At 42.5% G+C, this 20,645-nt stretch overlaps 2 protein-coding genes across 6 annotated transcripts in view; one reads left to right on the forward strand and one right to left on the reverse strand.

The window, feature by feature from the left end:
* SLC2A12 (solute carrier family 2 member 12) overlaps positions 1 to 17,207 on the forward strand; it is a 55,906-nt gene extending 38,699 nt beyond the window's left edge. For 3 of the 5 annotated variants that reach the window (XM_045524715.2, XM_074368323.1, XM_010965600.3), the window contains 2 exons: positions 3,262 to 3,394; positions 13,975 to 17,207. In XM_045524715.2, the coding sequence (XP_045380671.2) occupies positions 3,262 to 3,394; positions 13,975 to 14,079 (238 nt within the window). In that variant the 3' untranslated portion in view covers positions 14,080 to 17,207. The other 2 variants (XM_045524716.2, XM_074368324.1) reach the window with 2 other exon arrangements.
* Positions 17,208 to 17,936: 729 nt separating this feature from the next.
* TBPL1 (TATA-box binding protein like 1) overlaps positions 17,937 to 20,645 on the reverse strand; it is a 29,970-nt gene continuing 27,261 nt past the window's right edge. The window contains exons 6-7 of the mRNA XM_074368325.1: positions 20,483 to 20,577; positions 17,937 to 18,468 (exon numbers count right to left, since the gene is read on the reverse strand). Of these exons, the coding sequence (XP_074224426.1) occupies positions 18,389 to 18,468; positions 20,483 to 20,577 (175 nt within the window). The 3' untranslated portion in view covers positions 17,937 to 18,388. The remainder of the gene's footprint in view (positions 18,469 to 20,482; positions 20,578 to 20,645) is intronic.

Genomic DNA, 20,645 nt, shown 5'->3' on the forward strand with positions numbered 1-20,645 from the left:
AGTATTCCCTTGGTATCAAGTATCCAGTCTGGGTTCACAGCCTTCCAATTGTCTTATAGTTATTTTTCATACTTCGTTTGAATCACTATCCAAAGACCTAACTTACAGTTGCTTGATTTGTCTCATAGTTTGTAGTTTCTCCTCCCCCTACACTTTCTATATATATAAATATTTTTATTTATGCTAATTTTTTAGTGGGGAGGAGGTAGTCAGATTCATTTATTTATTCATTATTATTATGTATTTAATGGAGGACCTGGGTAGCGAACCTAGGACCTTGTGCATGCCAAGCGCGCACTCTACCACTGAGCTATACCCTTCCCCCGTCACACTTTCTATTTTTAATGAAGAAACTGGGTCATTTGTTTCATAGAGTTTTCCCCAGGCTGGATTTTGTTGATTGTAGTCACATCACATGACCCTCTGTCCTTCGTGTTTCCTGGAAACTGCTATTTAGATCTAGAGGCTGGAAAAGATTTCGATTTTCTTGTTTGTTTGCAAACGCCATCCCAGGTGGTGGTCAGTGTCTTGCCACTGGAGGCACATCCTGTCTGTTTGTCTCCCACTTCGTTCTGCCTGTATCCTTTGAGCATCATGACCCAGATCCGCTGTTTTCGTTTCATCATTCAGTGGTAGAGTGCATGCTAGCGCGCATGAAGTCCTGGGTTCAACCTGCAGTACCGCCATTAAAATAAATAAATAAACCTAATTACCACCCCCCAAGATTTTTTTAAAAAATTAATGCTTGAAACTTTCTCTTTATTTTTTAGTTTTCAAAATAATACATATATGATGTATAAATATTAAATAATATGTAATATAGAGACAATATATTCATTTTCAAACATGGATTTATACACAAAAAAAGTATATATCTATATATAGCACTTTGAATCTTGTTAACCACTTTCTTCTTTTTGAATACATCTACTTTTGGTAGTTAACTTTTGGCATTATTAAGCATGGTTAGGTTTTACCCAGTTATTTTTGGAAATAGCCCAAGATGACAGGGAACAAAGGAACTGGTCATTTGCACTAAACATACCTCTCCTGCTCAGATCACACACATAGACCTGTGCCCTTCACCTTCACACACACACACGCCCTTATCTGTTGTTTGTGCGGAGAATAAGAAATATAAAAGAAAGAATGGAAATGATGAAGGATGAATAAAGATGGCACAGACCTCTGGACAGATAGCTAATACATAGGATGAACTAATACAGATTCAGAAGTTCTGCATGGGCTTTTATTTTTTTTTATTATTTTTTAATTAAAAAAAATTTGAATGGAGGTACTGGGGCTTGAACCCTGGACGCTGTGCATGCTAAGCATGTGCTTTACCACTGAGCTGTACCCACTTCTCTGCATGAGCTTTTTGAACAAACATTGGGAAAGCATATTCATTTAAAAAAATCCTGAAATGATCTAAAACCTGTAGATGACATTTCATTTGACTAAGTTTGAAATTCTATACTTATTTTCAAAAATCCATTTTCCAAGTAAAATTGATAAGAGTTCTGCTTGGTGACAAGCCCTTAGACATGAACTTTTAGCTCAATTTCAGCTGTATCACTAACAGCAGAGTGTTCCAGAGACACAGACATACTCTATCATGATCATAACACAGCTGCAGTATTGTGCTCAGCTTTGAGTGAAATGTTTAGACTTGCAGTGTGTCCACCTAGGGAGGGCAATCTGGATGACTGGGGCATGTGACCTACGGCCTGTGAAGAACGGTTGCGAGAGTTCAAGATGTTTGACTTGGACAAGAGGATGCTCAGGAAGCGATGAGGTGCATTCAAGTCTTTGTACACTGTCCTGAAGAAGGGATGGGGAAGGCTGATCCAGAGGACAAAGCAGCACTTCTGAACCCAAGTTCCCGGAAGGTAGACTTGGGCTGAGGAATGCGTGAGGAATACATTTTCAATAGGCAGGGCTGTCTCACAACGCAGTGCACATCCTTAAAAAGTGATGCACTCCCGATTACTGAAAGGGCTCAAACGGTACCGGGGATGAATTTGATCAGACGACCACCTGGGTTTTTTCCGCTTTTTATTTTCTGGTGTTATGCCCTAGAGAAGGAAGAAGGACCAATTCTACAAGCACTTTATTAAGCATTCACTTGGGCAAAACCCTGTGCCAGGAGCAAGAAAAGCAGAGAGGGAGCGGGCTTTAATTAAAATTGCCGGAAGGACTGCAGTGCTGTTTCTTCTCCTGGCTTCTCCCAGTCTCAGAACTACTGACCTGGAGTGGTTAATATTCATAGGTCCTTCCGCACTGCATTTACCAAACTGCCTTACTGCCTAACTGCTCGGTCAGTGATCCTGAGTGACCAGTTGTGATTTGTGGTCGCTAAAGGCTATTTGCACTGTTTCATCCTGTGGCTGGTGTGAGCCTGTGTTCAGAAAAGGCCAGCCTCCTCCTCTCTGTTCCTGGTCACACTGGACTTTCTGCCTCTGAGCCCAGGGTGACACACTGTGAGGGGCAGACTGGTGCATTGGGGGCTGCCTCTCACCAGTTAACATCCCTTGACCTTGGTCAGTAACTACAGAGGAGCTGCACCTCTGGCTAAAAGCGATCTAGAGGGAAAAGTAGGCTGGCAGGTGAGGATGCTACTTCTTGCAGATGCGTTTTAAAAGAGAACGACTTTCCTTCGAGCCATTATCACTTTTTTTCTCTGAATCCAGGAAGCAGCATCACGAATACACTGCCAGCTACCAAAATGATGAAATATTGTCAACATGAAATGATTTACTCAAATCAGAGTGAAGAAGGGGGAGCACATGCCAAGAAGCGTCCATCTGTATAAATATGTATTTAAAAACGTCTACCAAATAGAAACCAAACTGCTACAGCAGTGATTCCCAAGGGAGGACCTGTGGAGGGGGGAGGAGAGAGGAGATATTTTGCCTTCTGCTTTATGTGTTTCTGTGTTGTTCAAGGTTCTTTTTTTCACAACAAGCATCTCTGTTACCATTTTGAAAACGAAAAGCATGTTCATCAAGAAGATGGCATTGGATTTAAATTGTGATACTTACAAGACTGTTATTTACTTTACCAGAGAAAGCTGGGATAGTTCGTGAAAATAAAACTTTCAGAGGCTGGCTGTATTTTTAATCTGTATTTGCCGTTTCCCGGGATATTACTGGCATGTTTGAAAGTACACATTTTCCTATGGGCTCCAAGAAGCGGCTGTCCACAAATGGGATCAGAGCAACACAAAACACATCTCTAACCAACTTCTTTTGTCCTCTCTAGATCTCATTGGCCTGCCGTGGGTGTGCTTTATATATACAATCATGAGTCTAGCATCCCTGGTTTTTGTTATTGTGTTCATACCCGAGACAAAGGGATGCTCTTTGGAACAAATATCAATGGAGCTGGCAAAAGAGTGAGTATAATGCGCATTGCTCTCTGAACAGCACTCTTTGGTCAAAGAAATAATGAAATAATAATAACATCGGAAATTATTTTAGGATATTCCCTTTGGTGGGGAACCATATCTCAAGGCATAATTCCAGTTTCTCTGCCATGTGTTTAATTTGAGTGACTCAGGGAATGAATTAGAATAACCAGTGCTTTCTAACAAGTGAACCTTTCAAAGAGGGGTTTCGGGTAGGTCTTGGAATGTCATGCATGCCCTCTGCTAAGACTGTGGACTTCAGCCTTCCACCTCTGTCACACTTGGAGGTCTCTAAGCTCTAAACCTTTATGAAGGCTAAGGTTATCAGGAAAACTCCTGGGTTTAAATGTCAACAATTATTCCAACTATGGCACGAAGTACATTAAGAAAGATAAAGAGTTTCCTGTATGAATAGGCAGTTAGAACCCTGGTTAAATAAATTTCACATGGAGAAATTGCTTAAACAATTTAACTTAGCAGTGGGCTGGGGAGAGCTCCTTTTTTTCTTTTAGTAGCAGAACTCACAGCTCTGACTGCTGAGACTGGCCCGGGGGAGGAGGCGACCCACAGGGGCCAGGAATGAATGGGAACTTGTTACTCCTCCTAGGACGAAATCACTCAACTTGAAAACGGAGGGTTACTTGTTCTTCAGTTTTAATATAATGGGAGGAAACTACATATTTACAGTTGGTGACTTTCTTCTAAAAATACTTTCCATACATGAGAGAGAAATGTATGATGGCTACAGAAATTGTGGACACAGTGATTCTTCAGCTTTTATCTGAAGGAAGAATCAGCCGGATAGGTGAATTGATGGTTGGTATATGTGTACAAATAGACCAAGCTGCTAATCTCGGTGTATTATTATTACACAATAATAATTTTTTATTATTATGGTAAACAGTAAGTAGGAGTGTGGAATTTTTGTACTTTGTACTTTATTTACTTTAAAATGGTTTACATTTTAAAAGGCATTTCACTTCAGTAGACAGAAAAACTTTTCTTTTAATTCAAGGTAAATGTCAACTATAGGGCTAATTTTTGATACAGAGAAGGCCCCATTTTAAAAATATTCAGTGAAAATGAAAATTAGATACTTACAAAGAGAAAGATAGTTGTCAGGAAGGCCGGCTAGCCCCTTGGCCTGACCAGAGCATTGCCTGGCTCTCTGTAAGTTGAAGTCAAATAATTGGATTTCTTGACGAGGGGCAGAACCTGAACAAAGACAGTTAATTGCACACACAATTCAATAACTAATAGCCTCAGACCATGATAACTCAGTGCACTGACCTGTAATCTGGAAACATATCTGACAGATTCAGGCCTTTCCCAGATCTGAGATGCCAGGACACTGATTACTCCAGTTACTTGATCTATTGGTCATTCTTCATTTCTCATCCTTTCCTATAGCTTGTTTCACATCCGTTGTCTGGGCATAAAACACTCTTCCAAATGTGGTGGCTTAAAATACGCCATTTACCATTTTCCGTGATTCTCTGGTTTGACTGGGTGGGGCCTTGCTCAGGTCACCTGGGCTGACTCATGTGGTTACAACAGCAGCAGGACGGTCAGTTGGCCTGGAGGGTCCAAGAGAGCCTCACTCACAAGGTGGCAGGAGGTGCTGACACAGTGCCGGGGTCGGGGAGGGGGCTGGCTTCAGTTCTCTTCCAGTGGCCGCATCCGCCAGGAGGCTAACATGGCTTCCTCACCCGTCAGACTCGGGGCAGCCTTCCGCGGCAGTGGAGGCAGGAGCTGCAAGGCTCCGTGCGGTTTCCTTTCTGGAAGTCACACTACATCACTTCCATCATTTTCTATTGTTAGTACAAGTCCCAAGGCCAGCCCAGATTCCAGGGGCTTAGAGATTGACTTAATGTCTTGATGAAATAAAGGACAAAGATTTTGTTTAAATCTACCACACCCACTCTTTCTAGAAATTCTTTAACTTCCTGAACAAGATAATCCCAAAGCTGAATCCTGAAAGAGTTATCTGGGCAAAGAGGAATGTGTGGCGGTCAGAGGAGGAGGGGTCACATGCAGATGTCCGTATAAAGAGGGCAGGTTCTGAGCTGGGGAATCAAGAGATGAACCCAGAGCAAAGGGGAGCAAGCAATCAGGAAGGGTCTCATCCATCCTGGTAAAAAATTTGGATTTATCCTGAAGGCAGCAGGGCATCTTTAGACCAACACAGCAGCGGAGAAAGGTGACATTTTTGAAGCAGCGCTCTGGCAAAAAATGGCAAATGGAGAGGGGAGATGCTGAGGGAGGAGACCTAGGAAGAGTCTGTTGGAGGAAGCAGATGGGAATCCCTGGGGCTGGATGGGGTGCAGGGATGGAACCTATACAACTTGGAGCCAGGTAGGAGAAACGAACTGAGGGAAAGGAAGGAACTGGGATCTCTCTCTAGCTTGGAGAGCGAGTCCTGTATACAACGGGGAGAATTAGCGAAGAAAGACCGGAGGAGGAGGAAGTGTAGGTTTGGGAGGCAGGAGTCCAGTGGGGGGTCGGGAACAACACAGAGTTCACTGAGCTCGGTTGGAACAGACTTGTTTCAGGAAGCGCCTGTGGGAGATCATATGAAGGGGAAAGAAAGCACGGGTGAGTTGGAAGCTGGAGTTGAGGAGAAGTATCTGTGTTGGGTATGATGTGGTCCTCAGCACAGAGGGTCATAGGCAGGGGCAGACCCATCTTGTGGAGCCTAAGCTTTTGAAGACCCTGCTTATGAAAAATAATATAAACCATGAATGCAAGATTAGGCATGATGGTGTGGATCTTGGGAAGGGCTGTGCAGGTGAGAGGCCCTGAGTCTTAAGTTTCATTGGCTTTATGGAAATCCACCTTGCGTATAACTTTTTAAACTACCCATAACTTTTAAGCTGCTGGAGAATTCCTTTAAAAATGAAGCCTTGTTAAAATTCTTGTGAGCAGTACTAACTAAAAAATGGAGGCAGGGAGAAAGCAGTTATGAATTAACTGAACAAAGTTAAGGACCTCTCCCATTACTGCTTCTTATTTTGCTCTTTTTTTAAAAAAATCTAACTTGAAAGTGGAATGTTCTTCTCGATGAGTTAAGGTTAAGAAACTTTTAGATCTTTTTTTTTTTTTTTTTTCATGTGGGGCTGTCAGAATGTATCAAATTTTAAGCCAAATGAAAAACTGAAGACAAAGCTTAAAAAAAAAAGCCAACTTTTCCGTCCAGTAGACCTCCAGAACATTCCCTAAGGACCGCATGCTTTGGGCGCCTAAAACTCAGCAAAATGTCTTCATTCAGAATTCGGGGGGCGTGGGTCGGGGGAAGGAGTCTGTCTCAATTAGCAAAACACTGAATTATGAAGTGTTTTGAAAAGAATCATATTTCTGTTACTTTTGAGTCATGCAACTACACAAACTTAAAACCAGACCCTCTCCAAGGAAGTTTTAAGTGGCGAATTAGAAGAGATTGAAAAGACAAGAGTACTGCCCACCTCTAGGCAGATTCCACGATGAGCAGCAGGAGGCTGGTGTGGGAGGACAAATACACGTAGAGGGCACTGGTGGGAATTAGGACAGGAGAGACGGTCAAACACTTCTGCACTTTAAACTCACTCACCACAGCTGCAGTACCTACTAGGGATGCGCTCTTGCGGGGAAGCCCAGTACCTGGGGGCAGAAAGGAAATTTCAGAAATCTTGGCTGACTGACTTCTGCAACACCAGAGAACTTGGGACAGGTCTTAACTTGAAGCAGCAGGTTGGCAAATACTTCTAGAATGAAACAAAAGCAGCCTGGATTGTGTACATCGATCCAAGTAGGTATGAAGTATGTACATTAAACAAGGTTGCTTGGAGGGAAATGTCAGAGACAAAAGTAGAAATAAAATACATCATAGTATTGAAAAGTTATCCAACTAGTTAAGTTCGATGAATGGGGGCCGGTGGGAAGCCGCCGCCCTGGAACTGGCAAGGACAGGAACACTGAAGTGAACTTGAAGACTGAGGAAGGCTACTCCTGAATTAAGTGAGTCTTCTGTGAATTAGTGAAACAATGAATCAACTTTTGTCACCAGGGAAACAGAGAGCCCTGAGGTGTGCATCTCAATGATTCTTCTAAGTGGTAAGAAAGGAAACTATTTATAATATCAAATCAACTTCAATTTTGATACTCCCACCGCTTAACATTTTCTGTTCTCATACTGGGAGTTGGCTTCTTTCCCTCCTATTTCTACAAGGCTGAGAAAACAAATATCTTTCCAAAGTTGTTAAGTTTCTTGTAAGATAAACAATGACTCAGTGGAGAGGTCAGAAAAGATTTCAGCAGTAATGTAATTTGAAAGGACTTCGTTTTGAACTCCTGCCCTGCCAGCTACAAACTCAAACTGGGCCATTTGCCATCTTTGCTATTTCAGCTGTGACTTTCATTCTTTCCCTCAGTGTAAGTGGAAACAATTAGAGAAACCCAACAAGTCAAAGCTTTGTAAATATTTTAGTTCTGAGGCTTAGATTATTTTTCACTTTCAGCAGTTCATTTTATGCGGTCATTCCTTCATGCGTTCATCCAAATTCATTTATTCAATTAACATTTACTGAGGATCTGTTACCTGCCAGGCACTGTTCTAGGTGCTAGAATGACATCAGCCAGCAAGCAAAAATGCCATGACAATTAACACGTGCTGGTAAGATGATGTGTGTGTGAGGGGGGTTCCTTTGGTTGGTGATCTGAGAAGGTTGTTCTGAGAGGTAACGTGGAAGATAAAACCTGAGTGGTAATAAAGAGACAATAACCCTGAGAAGACAGGGAGGAAAGAGAATTCAGGTAGAGAGAACAGCCAGTGCAAAGGCTGAATCAGAAACACACCTGACCTGTTCCAGGAACCGAAAGAAGCCCAGGAGCCCGTGGTCTTTCAGATCCAGTGAGAATGTCAGTGGAGACGGATGGGGAGGGCTGACTGACTTTGGATTTCACTCTAAGCGCAATAGGAAGCTACTGAGGTATTTTAAGCAGGGGAGTGATGTGCTTCGATTTGCTTTGAGGCGTGCCAAGCGAGCGTCCGCAGGCACACAGCTGAGCGTGGCTGAGAAGGCACACAAGCCCAGGGCGGAGGCTCACTTCAAACCACCCTCATCCCTCACGCTGGCCTGCAGCTCCCCAGGGCCCTCATCCGGGAACTGTCTCCTGCTCAACACCAACCGCTCTCTTGGAAACTCCCACCTCCTTAGCCCTCCTCACTCCCACTGATGGCCTCGCCCAACATCAGCATTGTGGAGAAAACAATCAGAAAGGGGACCCCAGTAACCTGCCACCTCCACCCGCACGTCAGGCTTTGTATCCCAGATACACCACCACCTCTCCGGGGTCTCTCTCTTACTCCTTCCTGTGTGAAGCCAACCACTTCACATCCTCTTTCCTTCCCCTCCCCAGAACATTCCCCAGCCATCCTCCCTGCTCACCCCTGTGTCACCCACGTCCACATCACCCCGCCCCCAGCAGCCCACCCCAGGCTCAGCTTCATGTCTACCCCATTCCCATACTGTCCCTACTCTGTGTTATAGGGTTTGTATTTTCTGCTTTTTTTTTCTTCCTTTCCTCTCCTCCTCCCTCCTTGCGTTCAAGATTATGAAACTTTGCTGTGGGCCCTGACCTTCCTTCTCCTCCTCCTGTTCACCCCGGTAGTGTGTGGGGGAGGTGGGGAGGGAGGACCCCCAAATATATATCAGCCCAACAGCCTTAAATCTCCTCCTTTATTATTAGGAAACAAAACAACAACCAAATGATGTCATGAATATGAACGGCATTGTCAGATGAAAAACAAAATCTTACCTCTCTTACATCTTACCCCCTCTCCTGGATCTCCACTCCTCACCAGCATATACGCCTTGCCTGACCATTTTCCCATCTTTAAAAGAAAAAAGCATTTTGATTCCATTTTCCTCCCTAGGTTTCTCCTATCATTTATTTGCACCTCTTTTCTTTGCTATCATTTATAGCAAAGTCATCCAGAGTTGTCTATATTCACTGTCAGCAATTCCTTTCTTCCTTTTCTCTCATGAGCCTGTTCCCATGGGATGTTTATGGCCACCGCTCTACTGAAATTGCTCTTTTTAATATCCTCATTACCACCATATTGTTAAACCCAGTGATCAGCTCTTACTCCTTGTCTTAGCAGCTGGCATCGTGACTGTCCCCAGCAATGACTGAGGTGAGCGAGCCCTCCTTCCAGAAAAACTTGCTTCACTGCATTCGGGGACCAACCTCCTGGTTGTCTCCTCCCAGTCACTCCTCAGCATCCTCTCTGGCTCTATCTTATCTTCCACCATCTTAAAGCTGGTGTGCCCTAGGGCTTCATCCTCTGACCGCTTCTCTATCACCTTCACTGACTCAACCTCAAAGCCACAGCCTTTATACCAACCATCCGCCACTGAATCCAAAATTTCCATCTCCAGCTTCGACACCTCTCCTGAATTCAGGTTTCTCTGTTCAGTTGTTTGCACTACATCTCTTCTCAAAGGTCTAACAAATATTTCAAACTTAGCATGTTCTAAATTGAACCCATTGTCTCCCAAACCTACCCCACTCCTCTGTCTTATCTACCTCAGTTGATGTCAACAGATTTAGCCTTCTAGTTGCTCTGGGCACAAACCTTGGAGTCTTCCCTGAAGCTCTTTCCCTCACATCCTGTGTTCAGTCTTCCAGAAAATACAGTGTTGGCTCTTATTTCAAAATAGATCCTGAGCCTGGCCACCTTCACAGCTCCTCCCCTGATCGGGGTCACCATGCTCTCTCCCATGTTACTCTAGCAGCCACCAGCCTGGTCCTGTTTTCAGCGTCCAATCTATTCTCCACACAGCAGCCAGTGATCCCTCTAAATGTGATTAAGCGGTTCCTTTGCTCAAATCCTCCCGGGGCTCTGATGGCCCAGACAGCCCTCATCTCCTGCTACATGCCTGCTCGTTCACGCTCATCAGCTGCACTGGCATTTTTGACGCATCCCAAACACACCAGCTACGCCAAAGACTCAGAGTCTGTGTCCTGGTTTCCTCAGTCTAGATTCCCTTCCGCCAGGTGTCCATCCACCTATCTCATGGCTTTACCCCCTTCAGAATTTTCCTGTCGCCTTATTTAAAATCCCAATCTTATCCCAACTCTGCCTCTACTCTCCTTCTGCTTTGTTCTAAAGCTGGTACCCTCTGCATTTTGCTTGGTCTCTTGTCTCTCTCCCCTTGCTATATTAAGTTCCTGGAGAGCAGAGAATTTTGTGTACTTTGTTCACTGTTGTTTCCCAGCACCTGGAATCATCTCTTCACATGTAATTGAAGCTCACTATTGAAATGAATAAACGAATAAATGAAAAAATGAATGAATGAAGTGGATGTAGGAGTGAGGCAATCAGGTAGTCAGGGTGATCCCTAAAAAAAATTCAGCTTGAGAAAGTGCATGGATGGCAAACTAGGGGAGCCTGAAAGAAGAACAGGTTTCAGGGCTGGAAGGATTACACAGATGGCCAATAGACTTCAGGTAGAAATAGTATTCACTGGCAGCTGGATACGTAAATATGTAATTCTGGAGACATTCAGGGTTAGGGCAAATTTGGGACTAAGTGGTATTTAGGTTATGGGACCAGATGAGGTCATCTCATCAGAGAGCAGAGAGAAGAGAATGAGGTCCAGGACCAAGCCCTAGATCGTGCCAACGTTTAGAGATCAGGCCAAGGAGAGCGAGCATCAAAACAACTGAAAAGGAGCCAACAGTGAGTGAGGCCGGAGAAGTGCCAGGAGAATACAGTATCACTGGAGCCAAGAGGAGTGCGGGAGGAAGGCGTGACTGGATGATGCTGAATGCCGCTCAGTGGCCAAGGACAAAGAAGGGGTGGCCATCAGTTGTCGGGCACGGTCTCAGAGGACTGAGATTTGAGGAGACAGAAGTTCATGAAGACATCAACTACAGTCCATGCTTTTGAGTTTTGCTGCGAAGGGGAGCCAACAGGAAGCTCATAACCTAGACTCTCTGTACCCATCACTGCTCCTTTCACAAGCATCCCACTCACCCTCGGACCACTCTGCATTGCAGCTCACTTTTTCAAACACCTGCACTTCAAACACACCAGGATGGGGAATCCACTAAACAGCTATTACCCAGGTCCTTACTCCCTTTCTTGCCCTGCTTGGATTCCCTGCACCACCCTTCCCTTTACCCTGTCCTCTCTGCCTCCATCATCCAGACAAACCTGAATTCTGATGAAGCCAATTCTTAGCTTGTTTTATCCCTGCATCTACACATGGCTGGAGAAAACACTTAACTAAGCTGACGAGTCTAGTTTTAAACTGACAAACATACATCTCAAGTAGGTCTTCGGGAGTGTCTTGCAATCTACCATGTCCCTGGTGAGTTGATTTTCCTACCGTCCAAGCTGGTCAGCTCACACCCTGTTCTCTCTCCTCAAGGCTCCATCACTCTTTCCCACTGCCCCACTCTCTGATCTTGGTATTTTAGTTCACTGAGAAAACAAAGAGAAACAAATAGAGAGACCACCTCATCCTCCACGCCATCTACTAAACTGCCTACCTCTGAGCCCACCTTCTCTGCCTTGTTACAAAGGCCAGTTCTTCCATTTGTCCTGAGTAGGTCATCGATGTCCCCCTTCTGTGGGACCATCAGCGCACACACACAGAGCTGCAGGATTTCCCAACCTGAACAAAACACCTCCCTAGAACTCTAATCTCCAACTCCCTCCGGGTGCCCACCAGCTCCCTGCCCCCACCATTCAGTTCCAGGGTGCTCTGTGTTTGTTGTCTCCGTGTCCTCCCCTCCCATTCTTTCTAGACCTTGCTCCACTCAGGCATTCTTACTCCCCGGGCTCCCACGGCTTCTGCTGAGTCATCACACCTCAGGGGCAGTGCTCGTACTACGGGACTTCCCAGCAGCACGTGCCCAGTTCCTCATGCTCCCTATCTTTAAACTTTTTACCTGTCTTCCGGAATATTATACTTTCCTGGTTTTTCTCCAGCCTCATTAGCCACTCCGTGGTCTCCTCTGCCTCCTCTTCCTTCCTACCTTCCTTTGAATACACAGGGCACACCCTTAGATCGCTATCTACAGTCACTTCTTAGATGTGTTCCCAGGGCTGAGAAGCCATCAAGTCATGCCTCCCAAATGTACATCTCTAGGCTCTGACCTTTTACTTGGTTATCAAATTCCCAAATCTAACTGTCCACTTAACCTCTTCGGTTGGAATGTCTGACAGGTATCTCTAACTTAACATGACCTACACAAAACTCTTGATTCCCAGTCCCGTTGACCTCTCCACCCCCAACCTACATTCCTCCACAAGGCTTTTGCTTAGGGTAACCGGGCCAGGGGTGCTCCTCGGGCCAGAAGCTTAGGAGTCACCCACATTATTCCTCACACCCCACGTCGACACTATCTGCAAGTTGTTAGCTCTGTTAACAAAACACACGAATATACGTCCCACCAGCAGTGTTCTGAACCCAAGCCGCCGTCTCTCACCTGGACTCTATGAGCCTCTAAACTGTCTTCCTTTCAACTCAGGGCTCGGTCCTGGACCTCATTCTCTTCTCTCTGCCTTCTCGTCTATCCTCATGCAGCAGTTAGATGGATCTTTTAAAAATGTCATTCCTCCAAAACCCTATGGCTCATACTACACTTCAGACAAAATTCAAGCTGCTTAACTGTGGCTGCTGCCCACCCCTCCAGCCTCCCCTCCTGCCTCCCCTCCACCATGCACAGCTCGCCGAGCTCTCGCCCCCACGCTAGGCTTCCTGACACAGTGCTGAGCTGCAGGTCTTCACACGGTTCCCTCATCTCTGATCAAATGTCACCTAATCTTCAGAGATGCCAGCAGTGTGGGACAGTCCCCTATCCCTCAAGTAAGTCTTTCTTTATCCCTTTCCCAGTTTCCTTTTCTCCTTAGCACTCTTGAAATTACATGCTTGTGTGCTTGTCTCCGCTTAAGTTCCTTGAAAGCAAGGGTCTTTACTCATCCACAGCACCAGCCATAGCAGCCGGCATGTTGTGGCCACTCGGTGAATGGGTTAAATTATAGGAAAAGATATCTGAAAAGAAAGAGAGAGGTTCCAAGGTGGTCTTTTAAAAAAATTGACATAAAATACTAGAGCATGTTTTTATGCTGATGGGAATGATCCTGTAGACATGAATTCATTAATGCAGGAGCAAGGGGATAATGCAGAAGGCAGAATGTGTGGGTGTGTGTGTGTGGGGGGGGGGTGTAACTGGGAGAGCTTGAAGAGAGAAAAAAATGAGAGGATCTGGGATGTTATCTCCATCAGTTCTATGTAAGACTACCCTTGGAATCCTGGAATCCTTCCCTGCAGACAGGAATGCCCTGATTATGTGCTGAGAAGACCTCCCACCTTGCACCTCTTTGCAGGAGATTTGAGCAAAGGTCTGTTGATGCACTTCCACGACACATCAATGCTTTGCAATAAACACTGGTCTTTTTTTGCACAGCTAAAACATCAAAGCCCCAGAGTGATTAAAAAATAATAGCCTGCACATTTTTCCCCCCAAATACTGTAAACTAAGAATGACATTTTCATTAGTGCCTTTTTCTCTTTCAGGAACTATGTGAAAAACAACATTTGTTTTATGAGTCATCACCAAGAGGAATTAGTGCCAAAACCGCTTCAAAAAAGAAAACCCCAAGAACAGTTCTCGGAGTCTAAAAAGCTGCGGGGCAGGAGACAACCAATGTAGCTTTCTCCGGAGGCCTAGTGGTCTCAAAGCCTTACAGATGGTGATGCAGTGTAAGGACACTTACGAGTGTCTTCCCACCAATACACATTGGCCACTCCCATGTTTTCTCTTCAGTTTCAGGGGAGCTAGTTTTATAGAAACAATCTTTAATCTCTACACCCCAAAAGCAACCAGAAAAGGGAGATGAGGTACAAGGCTCCAAGTGATCTCTTTCCTACTCTGAGCAGAATACCAGGTTAAAAATAATACCAGCTGGTTCAGTATCTTCCAACTTTTTTTCAGAGCAGCCTTTGAAAGACTATGAACTAGTGATGCCATTACCTTTTACCGTAAGGCTTGTATGCCTAGAGGCCAGCTGTGGCTTTATCATTCAGACACAGAAGTGGTCTGAACATAAGCTTATAGGTTTTGCCTATGAAGACACTACTTGCACTGGGTCTTGTGTGAAAAAGAACCAGGACACAGTGTGGACAATTGCACACATCTTCTGGGTTAGACAGGGTCCTGGTTAGGATTTTAGTGATAATTCCTAATTACAGTTCAACAACTATAGAGATTATACATCTTATTTTATGAATTATGAACTACAATGTAATGCAAAATATCCTTTCATGAATTTGATGTTAGTATTATAAAGTATTAAAAGAAACGATTCTGTAGCAGTTGAAAAAAATAAACATTTTTCCATCCATTTTTTAAAAGAATATCAATAGTAAGAAGAATTTCAAAATCATGGGACCAGATTTATTTAGAAGTACCTGTAAGTTAAGACATGAGAAAAGGAGTCAGGCCATTAGGATATTTATCCAAATCTGGAAGTAATTAGGTTTGAGTTATTAAGTCAAGCTTATAAAATTCTCTCTTTTGTAAGGCTTTCATGGTAACTCAACCGCAGTCCATAGTTTCCCACAACTCCACACTCCTCAGGAATATCACTACCTCAGGTTACGGCGTATGGGCAATAATTGATGCTGACTTCCATACGACTGCAGACACAATGAGTGACATCCAGACGATTCCCTCACTGTGCTCTTCTCTATGATCAAATAGAGATCACTGAGTGTACCAGATACTTGGGTTTCACCCACACCACAGTGTATTGCACTCTTCTGTATTTCTCCAGTTGAATTTTAAGACTTGGGGAGGCATTTTACCCATTGAATTTGGATACGATGATGGAGAATCTACAATAAAGAATCTTAAACCACTTATGTAGTGACCCATTAAACCACTAGTAATATAAGCTATGGGAAACACAAAAAGTATTGAACAACCTAACTTGAAAAAGAATACAGAAATGATTAACCTGAAGAAAAGAGAATCCCAAGAGTCAAAACTCCTTTTTATTAGATTGAAATTTTTCTATTGGCCCCGTAACCAACTGTCCCAGTTTGATATAAGGGTATATGATCTACTGCAGTCCCTTGTAATGAAGTGGTAAGACCACAATCTATGTGACCAATAGTAAAACTGCATTATCAGAAACTCGGGAGAATGACTCAAAGACCTGGTTCTGAAACATAGTATCTAAATTAAAATTGGCAGTGGAAGTTATGAGGAAAGGAGATTTGCCATCTCCATTCTACACGGTGTGTTTCATACACCACTTAGAGCAAACGCTGCTTTGTTCATTTGTTTTGGAAGGAGAAGGAAAAAATGTGTTCTGTCGAGGATCAATTTAAATTTATTATGAACCTTCAGTGGAATTATATGCTGAGATTAAAAAAAATCAAGACAGGTAATCAATATGAATTTTCTTTTCTTTGCCAAGCATCACAGATTATAAGATATCTACCAAAACTGTTACATATTGGCTGTGAAGTTCAAATACTGTATATACTTCAGCTATTTCTTGGTTTAGCCCTGCGCTGCAAATGGGAAACTGTTTATAAACCTAGTAGGTTTATCACTAAGTGGTTTCAACTTCAGTATCTTCAACACTCATATTTTCCTTTTATTATCCAGAGCCTATAATGAAACAATTCTGTCTTCAAACTAATTTTTACCCAGTACACCCCCAATTAGAGCTTAATGACTTTTAAAAATAAAAAAGGGGGAATACTGATAATTTGTATGTAGATATTCAGTTTTTATTTATAAAAAAAAAAAAGTACAGCACTTGTGAAAAGCCAGAAGACACCAGACATGCTCACTTCTTACCAGCTCTGACACGTGTAGTAGGTCACCCACGGCGCCATGCCAGGCCGCGCCCCAGCAGCAGCCCCGAAACCAGACCTGGTTTCGGACCTGATCAGATTGTCTTTCCTCCTCTTTCTGAGAAAGCATTTTGATGAGCTACTGACCTACCTATTTTCAAGTCACATGAATACTGAAAAATATATGACATCTGGATCTGCACCCTGGCTATACAATCGTGCTCTACCCCCTCTTCTATAGTTCTTCTCTTTTTTTCCTTTTTTTTTTTTTCTTTTTTGTGAACATAGCAAAACAGGAGGTCACTTATTAAATTCATTCAATGTAAGTGGAAAACCTCAAGGTTTGAAACTGTCTGCCCAGAACCTGTAACTCTCACTGAATTTTATTCTGTGTATTTTACAAGGTTGCCTATCTTACTGGATCTTCAAATGAAGCAAATGAACACAAACGTAAAGAATGAGAAGTCTGAAAATCACAATCCAGTCCTTCTCAAGAAAGAAAATATAAAAGTTAACCTCTGCCCTCTCACTTATGAGAGAGTGAGAGGCAGAGCAAGGGAAGGCATTGGGAAGAAAGACGATAAACATAAACTAGTAGGTATTGTTCAGTGCAGTTTTCGAGATATGAGAAGAAGGTAAGGAAAATGTACTAGAGTATGGAGGTTAAGATGTTACACAAAGGTTTCAAAACATTTCGGAAGTTCAAGGTTTTACTGGAAGATTGTGTTGCAGTATGATCTCTAATAAGTTTTAACTGGGAAGCTAATTTGATCTCCACTCGGCTTTATTTCTAGGTAAGATCACTGTTAGTCATACTAAACTCCTGAACACAGATGGCAGAACGTGACTGCAGTATGAGCCTGAGTTACTCTTCCTGGGCTCACGGGTGAGCCGGAGAGCCACTGTTTCACAGATGCATATTTATTAAAAGTTTAAGAGTAGCAATCCCGTGTACTGAGTAGTCACTTTTGAGCTTCATTAAATAAGACACAGCCAGGGGAAAGACGTATCTTGCAAAATGGCTTTCAAGTTCAAGTTGAACTCTATTATAATTACACTGTGGCACAGAGGCAGCTTTGGGGCACTTCTTGCTAAAGACAGCACAATGTTTCAACTTCTGACAAGACTCTCAGTTTAGCCTTGAGTCCCGACCTAAGATGATTCCTTTCCAACAACCAGAGTTGAGTTTTTCCATAGTAACAAAGGTACATCTGAGGTACAACCCGTCACAGCTTCTTTCTCATCTTCATCTTGTAGGTGAGAGGTTCCTCTTTTTAAAACTACAATTCTGCAACTTTTAAAAGATAGTTAACATTTTCTATCATGTTAAATTAGCAACATAAAACGTTATGTTTAATCTATAAAGCTCTACTCCGGTTCCCTAGAATTTATATACATGTTTTTATTTCTAATCTGCGAGAAAAAAATTTCTATTTGATATTTGGTAACAGAGCATTAAAAGATACTATACACACGTGGCATATATATATATATATATATATATATATATATATATATATATATTTACAAAATACACTTCAAAAAGAAGCCAACACACTTCAGCAAAAGTCTAAGCTTGCATAGATTAAAAAAAAAAAAGAATTATGAGTACAATTTTTGTTAAAATAGAAAATGGGGAATAAAAGTTACAGAATGGATATGAAGAGAGATCTTTTCCAAACTTTTATTTGTGCACATTCAATTGAAAAAGATAACTTTTACAGGTTCTTTGGTGCCCATATTCAGCATACAAAAATGTAAAAGACTATTCACAAATAAAACATTAGCTCAAACTGGAAAAAAATAATGACAACAACACAACAATTTAAGGTAGTGCACACTGTGACAGCTCTGCTTATGGGGACATGAAAATTACTGCGAAAATAAATAGAATGTCCATTTGTAAAAGCAGCAATGTCATGTCTTGTAAACTTCCTTTTTATATTACAGCAAGGTTTGAAATAAGATCCAAAGAGACTGGAGCTTACACTGTAGCCGTGAATGAATAAAAGAGTCTATTTCCTCAATTACTGTTGGTCCAGTTTTCCTTTTGTTTTGAGTCCAATGTGCAGCAGGTTTTCAAAGGTGCTCAGTTAGGGGTTCTAACCAATTAAGTGATGAATTATAAAATTTCTTTCCTGCTTTCGAACACAAACGGGTAAATCTGCTCCACAGCAGTAGCAACAGCCTTTACATTGGGCCCTGGAGCAAACACAGCAGAGGAAGGCCGGGGTGAGAAGAAGCAGCAGAGAGCGCTGAATTCCCAGAATTACAGACACCCAGGGAGTTTAGAATGTCGGGTTAAGTGTCTTCTAAAAACAATCTACACTTACATAATTACACACATAGAGTAAGAACCAAGAGAATAAGGGTTTTTTCTGGACAATTAACACAAAATGATGATATTCATCTTGTTCTGGGCACCACTGAGAAGAGAGTATATAAAAACCCTCACAGATGCACACGGAGAATGCCAAGTGCTATCACAGGCGTATTAAAGGAAGGGATGACAAACGAGACTAGATAAGGCTTAGCCTCTTGCTCGCTGTTGTCTGGCGTTTGATTAGGGTACGACTGAAGCTCAGGGAGGACCGAGGATCCCAGCAGTGTTAGACAGAGCTGCTACCCAGGTGCTGGAAAACCTGGGGGCTGTTACAAACCGCATGGTCTAAACGTCCCCCCAAATTTACCCCTTCAGTATTCATGTGTTTACTACTCATCTGGCCATTCACCCTCACAGCTTACTCTGTCAATTAAAAAAAAAAAAGCACAAAGGAATGAGGTGATGCTATATATTAGTTAATCCATATAATGCTTGGAATGACTTTAAAAAAATGTAATCTTTCATCTAGACAGCTAGAAAAAATGTAAAAAAGGACAACGAAAAACATTTCCATAAAATTGATTTTGAATAAAAATGTCTTTTTTCACTAATGTACACTTACCTTTTAAAAGATCCTAAAGGTGTATATACGCAGCCACTGTGACCCCTTTGGAGGAAATGACCACGTCTTACCCTGGTCCGCCCCTTCCTGACTCACCTCAGCCCGTCCACACAGTACAGGGCTGTGTCCACGAGAACCACTCAGTACGCGTCTGCTGAATCGTTCACATTCCATAGGATATTCCAGATGTTACTGTCCAATGCATACTAACTGACCAGGTCAATGGTCGTCAGCTTGCTACTGCACTGTTTCATTATTTACTAACTTAATATGTATTTTACATAGGCATTATTTTATTCCACACTTAGGGAGTTATCAATAGATCTTGGGGACTCTGTGAAATCTGGGCTCCAAAGTGTGGAAGCAGCGAGTCAAAAGACAGAAATAAATAGACTTGTTCCCCACTCTATTTTTAAGATTCAGGCCATGACCCTAGCAAAAACCTTTAAAAGTCTCCAAGGAAGATATCAAAATCCATGAATGAATCAAAACTAAAGCTTTTTCGCTGAAGGTTTACAGGTGTTACTCAATCATTTTTAGTTTCCTCTAAGGATTGAAGGAATAAGAAGAAAATTCAAGGATACTATAGGAATTTTCCTTAATTCAATTCTGCCAAAGGCTGGGTGGGACTCCCAAGTTAACATCTCTGTACAATTTATAACCACAGTACCATTAAAAAAAATCACCCTGCATGCTAACGCAACCCTTTGACATCTATGCCTCGTCATCGGAAACCACCCCTTCCAAACAATTAAAAAGGCTCAAAAGATGTAACAAAAAACACATTAAACATAACAAATAAGTACCGATTATATTCAAATACTTCACTTATTTGAAACCTCCATGAAGTTCATAAAATGGGTTTCTCTTGAGTATTTTAAAAGCAAGATGTCATAAACTTAAAAATTACATATAAAAATATATACTAGAACATTCTTAATTTCAAACGTTTGGAATCTATCCAAATGCCCATGAACAATGTATTCACACATTGGGTACTAAACAGCAATACAAGAGACTGATGTACAACTGCACGGAACAGTACAGATGACTCTCAGCAAGATCATGATGAAAATACAGCAGACAGACACACAATAGTATTTAAAAGCAGGCAGAACTAATCTCCTGTGTTAAAAGTCCTGAGACTGGCTACCTGAGAAGGGCAAGTGACTGAAGGGGACAAAGCAGACATTATTTTCTATTTTGGCCTGGACACCTCTTATCACACTCAATCCATAAGTGACAAGCTTGATGTCAATGTCATAAAATACCTGTTACTGTGATACTTCCCGTTGAAAAAATCTGCAATGTAGCTCTCAGAGATTTTATCCGGTAGCACACAGCAGGATGAAGTTCAGGTTCGTAACTACACACAGAAAAGCCACAATTAATCTAAATACTTATAGCCTGACAAGTATTTTCACAATTGGTAAG

Source organism: Camelus bactrianus, chromosome 8, assembly GCF_048773025.1.
Source record: "Camelus bactrianus isolate YW-2024 breed Bactrian camel chromosome 8, ASM4877302v1, whole genome shotgun sequence".
Lineage (NCBI taxonomy): Eukaryota > Metazoa > Chordata > Mammalia > Artiodactyla > Camelidae > Camelus > Camelus bactrianus.